This window comes from Phycodurus eques, chromosome 8 (genome assembly GCF_024500275.1).
Source record: "Phycodurus eques isolate BA_2022a chromosome 8, UOR_Pequ_1.1, whole genome shotgun sequence".
NCBI classification, from domain to species: Eukaryota; Metazoa; Chordata; class Actinopteri; order Syngnathiformes; family Syngnathidae; genus Phycodurus; species Phycodurus eques.
In genome coordinates this window covers 30,981,748-30,992,351 of record NC_084532.1, presented here as the reverse complement: position 1 = coordinate 30,992,351, position 10,604 = coordinate 30,981,748, and the positions used below count along the sequence as shown (strand labels likewise).

General features: G+C 51.4%; 1 protein-coding gene across 1 annotated transcript; it reads left to right on the top strand.

The window, feature by feature from the left end:
• Positions 1-2,707: 2,707 nt before the first annotated feature.
• s1pr1 (sphingosine-1-phosphate receptor 1) lies at positions 2,708-5,533 on the top strand. Its single transcript, XM_061683785.1, has 3 exons — positions 2,708-2,743; positions 2,835-2,961; positions 3,480-5,533. Exon 3 carries the CDS (start codon positions 3,592-3,594, stop codon positions 4,657-4,659), a length of 1,068 nt encoding a protein of 355 aa, XP_061539769.1. The 5' UTR covers positions 2,708-2,743; positions 2,835-2,961; positions 3,480-3,591; the 3' UTR covers positions 4,660-5,533.
• The last annotated feature ends 5,071 nt before the right edge of the window (positions 5,534-10,604 follow it).

Here is a 10,604-nt window from a genome sequence, read left to right as displayed (position 1 = left end):
AGTATGGTTTCATGCCTACAAAGAGTACCGCAGATGCATTATTTGCCTTGAGGATCTTGATGGAAAAGTACAGAGAAGGTCAGAAGGAGCCACATGGTGTCTTTGTAGATCGAGAGAAATCCAATCACAGAGTACCCAGAGAGGAACTGTGGTACTGCATGCGGACGTCTGGAGTGGCAGAGAAGTATGTTAGAATAGGACTGATGTTATGTGACAGAAGAGTCTCTGCTAGGATGAAGGGTAACGTTTAGAAGACACTGGTAAGGCCAGCCATGATGGACGGATTAGAGACAGTGGCACTGAAGAGACAACAGGAAGCAGGTTAAATGAAGATGAAGCAAGTTGGATAGGATTCGAAATGAGCTCATCAGGGGGACAGATTAGATGTTTTGGAGACAAAGTTGGAGAGAGCGGACTTGGATGGTTCGGACACGTCCAGAGGAGAGAAGAGTGAGTATATTGGTAGAAGGGTGATGAGGATGGAGCTGCCAGGCAAGAGAGCGAGAGGAAGACCGAAGAGAATGCAGGAGATAGGCTGACGTGGAAAAGGATCATTGTAATTCTCGGTCAATATCCATCAGAATACAAATCAACCACAGTGGCAACTTAAAAAAATCCACTGTCACACAGTAAAACTGTTACGCCATAAAAGGGACACAGATCTTCCGTTCTGCTTGACCTAACAGCCGAGCAGGATGAAAAAACCAAATCATGAAAAAGGATGATGCGCTGTGGCCACCAAAGGAAAAAAAGATCACCATTCAAAAACAACGCCGCCCCCGCTCCCTTCGTAAATAGTCGGCAAACATCAGCGCAACAGATCCGCTTGTGTTTCTTGTTGGTTTTTGTAGCTCACATGTGATCACGCGAGATTCCATCTTGGAGATCGGTGGCGCCACAGAATCTTTATGTGTGTTCTGTGCTGAGATTAGCGGAGCGCGCCACATAAAATATGAGCGTAACTGTTAAATGTCTGATTCCTGTTCTTCATGTGTGGAGTCTGTACCAGATAAACAATCTTTCAAAATTGGAAATATCCTTATGTGCAGACCAGACCCTACTTGTCGAGACTACGCCGTCATTTTGTTTTGGTGGCGAACATTGCAGAAAATCCTCACTTCACAAGGAAGGATGATGGAAATGGAAGCACTCGATTGACTTTTTTGGGCCGATTTGAGGCTTCGCCGCCTCGTTCTTGTGAGCGTGCGGCGGCCGCATGCACATTCCGGTTCCGCGAGCAGAGCGCTGAACCCTGTAAGGAATTCTCAGCGAGGCCCAGGATTTGCCTACAAGGAAAAATCCCTTCTTGCATCATGGTTCTTTTCATGTTTGGTTGGTGAACTCGTCCCCAAATAAGAATCTTAACACACTGGACTTGTCTTTGAGTATTTCATCCAACAAAATCAAGATGACAAATGTACAAGGCTATGGTCAGGTCGGAGCAAACGGCGCGCTGTTCTCTCTTCCTTCTCTCGTGGGATCCGAAAGCCCAGTGAGCCTCCTTTTCGGATAACAGTTCTTGTTCCTTAGCGGCTCCTTATCAAACTGGTTCTTGCCTGTTCGCAGCCTGGATGTTATCAGTACGTCTGTGATGTGTGTGTGTGTTCATAACGTAGTGTGGTCAGTTTTAACAAACAAAAACGCGTGCGTGCGTGCGTGTGTGTGTCCTGTAAGCAGCAGCATAGAAATATATTTTATAACCCGTACTGGAAGAAAGACTACTGATATTGTCTCTTCAGTTCTTTTGTTTTTTGAAACTATTTCGCTGTCTTGTGGGCACCTGATCCTAAATTTCCAAATGACGGCCAATCGAATCTTTTTGCGCCAGTCTCCGGTAGCGGTCCGCGGCCCGGCGGTCGAGGACACCTGCGAGTATCGACGATGAACGAGGCATCGGAGGGCGATGGGGGAGGGGTCGGGGAGCGTGGGGGGAGCCCCCGTCCCCGTCCCTCTTCGAAGCTCCCACACAGTGGTGACAAAGGGGGTCCATTAAGGGGGTCCATTGAGGCGCTGTGCATTCTAATGAGCACGCTTGAATGCAAGGAGGAGACCCCCCCCCTCAGTGGCGGACCAGACCGGACCGCTCTGCTCCCAAGCGGGAATGTTGGAACAGAACTTGACAATAAATAAAATGAAAGTTACTCCAGCGTCGCTGATCTGACCGGCGACTCTTCGAACCTCAAAGACTGAAAACAAGCTTGTCAAGAGTCATGTCACCTACCTGTAATGGGGCCACGCCCCCCACGCAGTCAGCATGTCGCTCAAGTGGGTCTCCATGGCAACCAGCATGACTCCACCCACCCTCGCGCACACACACACGCAAAGCTTTTCTCTTTTTGTGTCCTTTTCATGGAATGCAAAAGAACCAGAACTACAACCCAAATCACAGCCATCGCCGGACCCTAGACCAGAACCACGAGGACCTGTGCGGCCTTCATTCCCGACAGTGAACTTGATTCGGTTTAATCCGCTTCACTGGTTGCCACGGTGACGCTCAGCTATGTGGACTCAGGAAAGAGCCTTTTGTTAGCCACGACGCGCCCCCCGAAGCCCCGAACCCCCGAACCCCCGAACCCCCGGCACATGTCCCGTCTATCAGAAGCAAACCGAGCGTAGAGGTTAGCTTGCATGCTAGCGCAGGGCTGTCAAACTCATTTTTTGTTTGTTTGTGACTTCAAAAGCCCAAACGTGCAGAAAAGTAGCGTCATCGCGCTACGCGTCACTCATATTAACGACAAGAAACGTAAGCACGTGCGCCACACGTCATTTCATTTCCTCCCTTCATGAAAGCTTCAATTGAATTTTGTCTTTTATGTGAATGTCAATGAAATAAGCTCCAAAGAACAAGAAAGAAGGTTGAGGCTCCCCTCCTCTTCCTCCTCCTCCTCCTCCTCCTCAGTGCGTGCGCGTGTGCCGAGCGGCGAGGCTGCTGCCTGTTTTCTCTGGAGCGCCAAGTGAAAGGTAAAAGAAATGTTTCTCGTGATTTTAATGACGCACTTTTCAAGCTTTCCCGTGTGACGTCACGATGCTCGACTTGTCGCCTCGTCGCTTCTGGCGCCAAGTCGTCCATTTCGGTGTCGAAAAAAACACCCCAAAACGGGCGTCTCGTAGAATGCCGATCATGCGCCGACCCGACCTTCCCGCTAAATGATTCCCGCGCGGACTCGAAACTTTTGTCCGTTGGCTTTTTGACAGCGGGGACAGGAACGGCCTGACCGCGAATAGCGAAAAGACGCAAATAGTTCAAGGCCATTATAATTCCATTGAAGTCCTTACTTTTGAAACCCAAACATTTTTGAATAAGCGAGGACGAACCACCGGTAAGCATTTTTGGGAGAGGGTCCTCAAAAAATCGGGTGCCGAGTGGCAAATTTGCGGGGTCCGCTTTATTTGGGTCTTATTTTGTATTTTGTCAAAACGGCAAACTTTGATGGCGACTCACTAATTTCCTCAAATCTTTCCTTGAATGTGCCGTCAAGTTCAAAACATCGCGACGGACCAACGAGAGCCGCTCCGGCTCTTCTCTTTTTCGCCGATGGCGTCGTGATGCAGTGAAAGCGAGCCGGCGCCGTCGCTTCAGGTGGGAGGGCCATGGCCGACCCCGCCCACTCGGACCTGATCGCCAGGCACTACAACCACACGGGCAAGTTCCGCAAGCGAGACGGGGCGTCTGGCCTGAAGGCCGACTCGGCGGTCTTCCTGGCGGTCTGCTGCCTGATCGTCCTGGAGAACCTGTTGGTCTTGGCCACCATCTGGAGGACCAAGAAGTTCCACAAGCCCATGTTCTACTTCCTGGGCAACCTGGCGCTGTCGGACCTCCTGGCAGGCGTGGTGTACGCCGCCAACATCCTGCTGTCGGGCGCCATCACGTACAAGCTGACGCCCACCCAGTGGTTCCTGCGCGAGGGCTCCATGTTCGTGGCCCTGGCGGCGTCCGTGTTCAGCCTGCTGGCCATCGCCGTCGAGCGCCACCTCACCATGTTGAAGATGAAAGTTCACGACGGGGGGCGAGCCAGCCGCGTCTTCCCTCTCATCAGCGCCGTGTGGATGGTGGCGGCCCTCCTGGGCGGCCTGCCCCTCATGGGCTGGAACTGCATCGGCCGGCTGAACCGCTGCTCCACCGTGCTGCCGCTCTACCACAAGACGTACATCCTGTTCTGCACCACCGTCTTCAGCGTCATCCTGATGGCCATCGTGGCGCTGTACGCCCGTATCTACACCCTGGTGCGCGCCCGCAGCCGGCGCCTGGTGTTCCGCAAGGCGCCCAACGGCGGGAGGAGCTGCGAGCGCTCCATGGCGCTGCTGCGGACCGTGGTGGTGGTGCTGAGCTGCTTCATCGCTTGCTGGGCGCCGCTCTTCGTCCTGCTGCTGCTGGACGCCGCCTGCCGCACGCACGGGTGCGCCGTCCTCTACCGAGCCGAGTGGTTCCTGGCCCTGGCCGTCCTCAACTCGGCCACCAACCCGCTCATCTACACGCTGACCAGCAACGAGATGCGTCGCGCCTTCCTGGAGACGCTGCTGTGCGGATCCGCCCGTCTCCGCGCAGCCGCCGAGTTCAGCCGCAGCAGGTCGGAGAACTCCTCGCGCCCCGACAGGGAGGAGGCGCGGGCGTCACCCCCGGCGGCCGGGGCGGCCGAGGCGGGCCCTTCGTCGTCCTGAAAGGGCGGCGGCCGGGGTCGGGTGGCGTGAGGAGGACGGCGCCTCCGCTCTTGCTTGACACGCACCCCGTCGTCCTGAGAGCTCTCGTGCGGGGTACGTGGCTTCCGCCCTCGAACGACACCCCCACACTGGGGCCGGTTCACACGTGGGGAACGGCACCTCCCTTTGCGATCCACCCGCCCCGCCGCGCCGTCCTAGAAGGGAGCAGCGAGGCGCCATTTCATGTCACGCGAATGCCGTCTCCACCCGCAGCCAACCCGCCGCACCTGCCGCCACGCGGACACAGACTGACCTTCGCCCCGCCTCTGAAAGTCGTTTGACTTCCAGCCCCGCTACCGCCGCCCCCTCCTCCCTCAGCCTGTCCGTCCATCGGGCCCGCTGCGCGTGAATTTGGCGCGTGACCCTGCAGGCGCTGTTGGCTAGTTACTAATTACATGTAACGAGATAATTAGAACATGTACGTCACTGTAATCCATTACATTACGGGGAGAAAATGTGTCATTAAATAACTGTTGCTTTTGGAAATGTTCATGATTAGAAAAATGTTTTTCCACGTCACTTCCTCCTTGTGAAGCCGCCGCTTGCGATGGGCCATGTGCCATGCTGCCCGACTCTCAAATGTGATGCATTTTTCCAAATCTGACCTCCAGTCTGTAAGTTTGTCTGAAATTTGGAAAAGGTTCAACTAAAAGTTCCGCTTTTGAACGCGTAAAAAAACATTGAAGTCACTCAAGTTGTTTTTGTTAACTGCGTTCAACTCGTCGACGTCCTGTGACTGTTGCCACGGTAACCTGCCGTCATCTCCGCGGATGTGTCGATCGATCGTCCTTGTAATATGTGGCCTCGTTAGCGCTTAATAAAAACACAAAAACAACTCTCTTGTCATCACATTGTCTGACCTTCGTGTTGACCGGGTCGGCGGTGCTCTGCGTACTAAACCGCTACGTGGACTGTGTGGACCAGCATTACCTAGGATTAGGAAAACCAGTCGTATGCAGACCAGAATTACCGTATGTGGACCTCAGTGACATGGATGCGGGCGGAGGAAAGGGCAATTTCAATGTTTGCTGCCCCCTAACGGTCACACGATGAACTCGAGTTAAGTGACTCCAGTTGTTGTTTCGATGACGTCAGACGTCAAGCGGAAGTCGTTCAGGTTCCCGTTTTCAGGCTCATGTTGGCATGTTTCCGTCAGAACTCATCCGGAGCCCCGAGAAGAGCTCGTCATGAAAAACCGCCTGCCTGAAGGATCTCATCCTGGTCACCTTTGAGACCGTTTGCGTTTTTGACAAACTTTCCCATTTGTGCTTGTGTGCGTCTTTAACAATGTCAACAACAAAAGCAACAAGCCACACTGCACTGCAAAAACTCTAATCTTACCAAGATTCGCTCTTCTTTCGAGTCAAAACGAATTCAAATAAGACTCATCGCGTACAAAAAAAAGGAGAATTTCCACTTGTTTCAGGTAGATGTTTCGTTGAAAACTTCGACTCCCCATTTCTTGAAAATGGGCTTGAAATGCGTGACCATTGTGTAAAAACAATGAAAGGACTTTTGTAAGGGAGAAGTCTTCTTTAAAGTGTGTGACTCGGGACTCGAAGCAAGGCAAATATTGTTGCAGCGCAGTGTCAACGGGATGAGCTTTGCCTTTGATCGACAGGCGAGTCAGCCGCTGCCCGGTCCGCCCGGGCGAGGCCACCGCAAACCTTTTTCATTGCTTCGAGGGCCAAAATGTCCCGTTTGAAGTCAAAGAAGTCTGCCAATGGGACTCGTGTGAACGGACTTGATGAGATTCTTAAAATAAGATCTTGCGTCTTTTTGTCTTGCTGAAAGTTAGGCACAAAAGTCCAACGTGTCTTAGCTTCTGGTTTCTATGCCGCACGCAAAAGGAAAACATTGTCAACAGAAGTCGAGTCAGCCGCAAGTGCAGGTTCGAACCTCTTCTCTTTGCGCATACTTCGGATTCGAGAGCCGTTCCACTTTGAAGTCACCTTTCTTGCACTGTACGTGTTTTTATTTGTTTCTCTTTGTCTTCAAATGCTTTGAAGCTCTCTCTTATATTTGTCTTTATTTTGAAGCGCTTTGAACCATGTGAAGCACATTGGTGCCCTTGTGTATGAGACGTCTTTTCCGCATCAAACTAACTCCTTCACGGTCTGTCGGGTGTGCAGATTTGGGCACGTGCGAACCAACTGGACTTTTGTTCCTTTGCAGACGCGTCTCGTGCGACGTCCTCGCGGTCCCGTTCCCTCCCGGCGGACTTCCGAGACCTCCGCGCGACTTTTACCGGCGCCGGCGGGGCAGAGGTCAAAGTTCACGTGAGGGAGAGCGCCGCGCAGATCGACGACACGCGTGACCCGTCGCCGGCGGATTGATTGCCGGGCCGAGCGCTCGAACGCAATTACTGATGATCGCCCGTCTTGCCCCGATCCGCGGCAGCGTAACGCCCGCTACTGGCAAGGACGACTCTCTCCACGTTCGAGTTTTGAAGCGGCTCCTCCCACATTCCAGAAACCCGTTAGCACGTTAGCGTCATTGAAGACGTGAGCGCAAATGCGCGTTCGTCTACCAGTCGGGACCTGTCTTCTTTCGCCGGAAGTCGACTCGAACTCGGATCGGTCCGTCCGGACGGACGTCAAGTCAAACACGCGCAGATCATTGCGTCCTTGAAGCACACGTCGGATGTCGGGACTTGTCGGACCGTTTTCTTCCTTAAAGCCGTCTCGCAGACCTGCGGAACTCCACCTGCCAGTTGCGGAACCCGGTCCCAGACCGTCCTGCTTTTAAGAGTATGTAAGATCCGCACTTAGCTGGGGAAACTTTCTGCGAACCCTTCCTCATGGACTCATGTTCAGCAATCTGGTCTCATTGAGCACTTTTAATTTGAAGCAACTCGGACGGCGAAACATCAGGCTGTCCACGTTTCTATTCATTTGCTTTGAAAGCGTTTGGATGTTAATGCTGATTGTTGTACAACCCCAATTCCGATGAAGTCTGGACGTTGTGTTAAACATAAATAAAAACAGAATACAATGATTTGCAAATCACGTTCCACCTATATTTAATTGACTACACTACAAAGACAAGATATTTCATGTTCAAACTAATAAACTTTGTTGTTTTTAGCAAATCATCATGAACTCGGAATTTGATGGCTGCAACACGTTCCCAAAAAGCTGGGACAGGGTCGTGTTTACCGCTGTGTTACAAAACCTTTTCTTTGAACAACATTCAATCAACGTTTGGGAACGGAGGACATTAATTGTTGAAGCTTTGTCGGTGGAATTCTTTCCCATTCTTGCTCGATGTACAAGCTTCAGCTGTTCAACAGTCCGGGGTCTCCGTTGTCGTATTTTACGCTCAATGGGAGACGAGTCTGGACTGCAGACGGGCCAGTCTCGTATCCGCACTCTTTTACTACGAAGCAAGGCTGTTGTAACACGTGCAGAATGTGGTTTGGCATCGTCTTGCTGAAATAAGCAGGGGCGTCCGTGAAAAAGACGTCGCTTGGATGGCAGCATATGTTTCTCCAAAACCTGTATGTACCTTTCAGCATGAATGGTGCCTTCACAGATGTGTAAGTTACCCATGCCATTGGCACGAACGCAGCCCCATACCATCACAGATGAGTTCGGGCCCAGAGAAGCCGGCGGCGTTTCTGTGTGTTGTTGATAAATGGCTTTTGCTTTGCATAGTAGAGTTTCAAGTTGCACTTACGGATGTAGCGCCGAACTGTATTCACTGACATTGGCTTTCTGAAGTGTTCCTGATATCCTTTACACATCGATGTCGGTTTTTGATGCAGTGCCGCCTGAGGGATCGAAGGTCACGGGCATTCGATGTTGGTTTTCCGTCTTGCCGCTTACATGCAGTGATTTTCCCAGATTCTCTGAACCTTTTGATGATGATATGGACCTTTGATGATGAAATCCCTAAATTCCTCGCAATTGTACGTTGAGGAACATTGTCCTTAAACTGTTTTGACTATTTTCTCACGCGCTTGTTCACAAAGAGGTGAACCTCGCCCCATCTTTGCTTGTGAATGACTGAGCAATTGAGGGAAGCAATCATGGCAGCCACCTGTTCCCAATGAGCCTGCTCACCTGCGGGATGTTCCAAACACCTGTTGGATGTCTTTTTTGCCACCTGTCCCAGCTTTTTTTGGAACGTGTTGCAGCCATCAAATTCTAAGTTCATGATTATTTGCTCAAAACAATAAAGTTGATCAGTTTGAACATGAAATATCTTGTCTTTGTAGTGTATTCAATTAAATATAGGTGGAACATGATTTGCAAATCATTGTATTCTCTTTTTATTTATGTTTAACACAACGTCCCAACTTCATTGGAATTGGGGTTGTATTATGAGTTTGTTTGAATGGTTCTACCTTGTACCGTCAAACCTGTTTTATGTGTTTGCTGCTTGTCCTGACCAGGAGATTTACAGTCTGGTTGGCTCGTCTGTCTCACAGTTCTGAGGACCGGGGTTCTAATCCCGGCCTCGCCTGTGTGGAGTTTGCATGTTCTGCCCGTGTTTGCGGGGGTTTTCTCCAGCCACTCCGGTTTCCTCCCACGTCCCAAAAAACATGCATGATAGGTTGATTGAAGACTCTTAAGTGGCCCGTAGGTGTGAATGTGTGTGCGCGAATAGTTGTTTGTTTCTATGTGCCCTGCGATTGGCTAGTGACCAGTTGAGGGTGTAGCCCGCCTCTCGCCCGAAGATAGCTGGGATAGGCTCCAGCACCCCCGCGACCCGCGAGAGGATAAAGCGGTACAGAAAATAGATGGATGGATGAAAAAAAAGAGATCCGGATCCACGCCGCGACGTGGCGCAAGTGAGCGATGCTTGCTTCCGGCGCACGAACTCCAACTCCCGGCATTCGTGATGGACACGGCAGTTCTTTGAGTGTACTGAATCATTCGAATCGGTTCATTAAAAGATTCGATCACCGAATCGTTCAGTTCTTTTTCACAATCATTCAAGCGCTTCCTCATTCATTTAATGATCCATCCCTGAGGTTCACGGTCACTCAACACATTCACCGAAGGACTATGCGTTGTAGTTGTCATGTATTGTAAACTAAGAAAGGTGGGGAGATTATATATATATATATATATATTTTTAAAAAACTAATACACTCCGGCTACCCATCTCTCTCTCAGCAAGCTCTCGACCACCCGGCTTCGGTTGTGACTCGTCAACACGCGTGCAGCGAGCTCAGCTCGCGACCATCCTTCCGCGTCCCCTTACGCCTTGCTAGGCTCTCGCCGGTCGGCGTGACTTTTCCGCATTCCGCCGCGGCGGACGGCGTCGCTGGCGCCGGCACCCGCCAGCCGGGCTTCCTGCTCACTCACTTTACTGTTATTGTTATCTGATGAGTGCAACGCGCCTTCGAGTGTCTTGAGAAGCGCTGTCGAAGTTTAATGTGTTGTTGTTATGAATATTCTGAAATTAAAAAAAAAGATACGGAGGGAATGGTATGTATGTGTACGTCAAAACATTTCTTATAAATCTGTGCTTGTTCTCATGTGCTTGACTGACTCAACATTAGCCGTTAGCTTGAAGAAACGGCTGCTCGTCCCCGCGAGGACATCAAGACTTCCGGTTCAAATTACTCACGAGTACGTTAAATGCGCAGTATGTCGTTCCTTGCGCAAACGAATCACTCATCGAGTACATCGCTCCTTAGCGGATCACTCTTCAATTCCGAACGAATCACGTACGTCCCCCCCCCCCCCCCCCCCCCCCCCCCGCCTGCACGGCGCTGCCTGACGCTGGCTGCTCATTGGTCCTTCGCCGAAGTGAGTGACAACGTTGGCGAATGGCAAATCATGCGGCAGTACGGTTAATGACGTCCCGCCCCCGCCTGCACGACGGCCGCTCATTGGTCATTCGCCGAAGATTCAGAAGTGAGTGACAGAACGCTTCAGCAGTTCCGTTTCCGA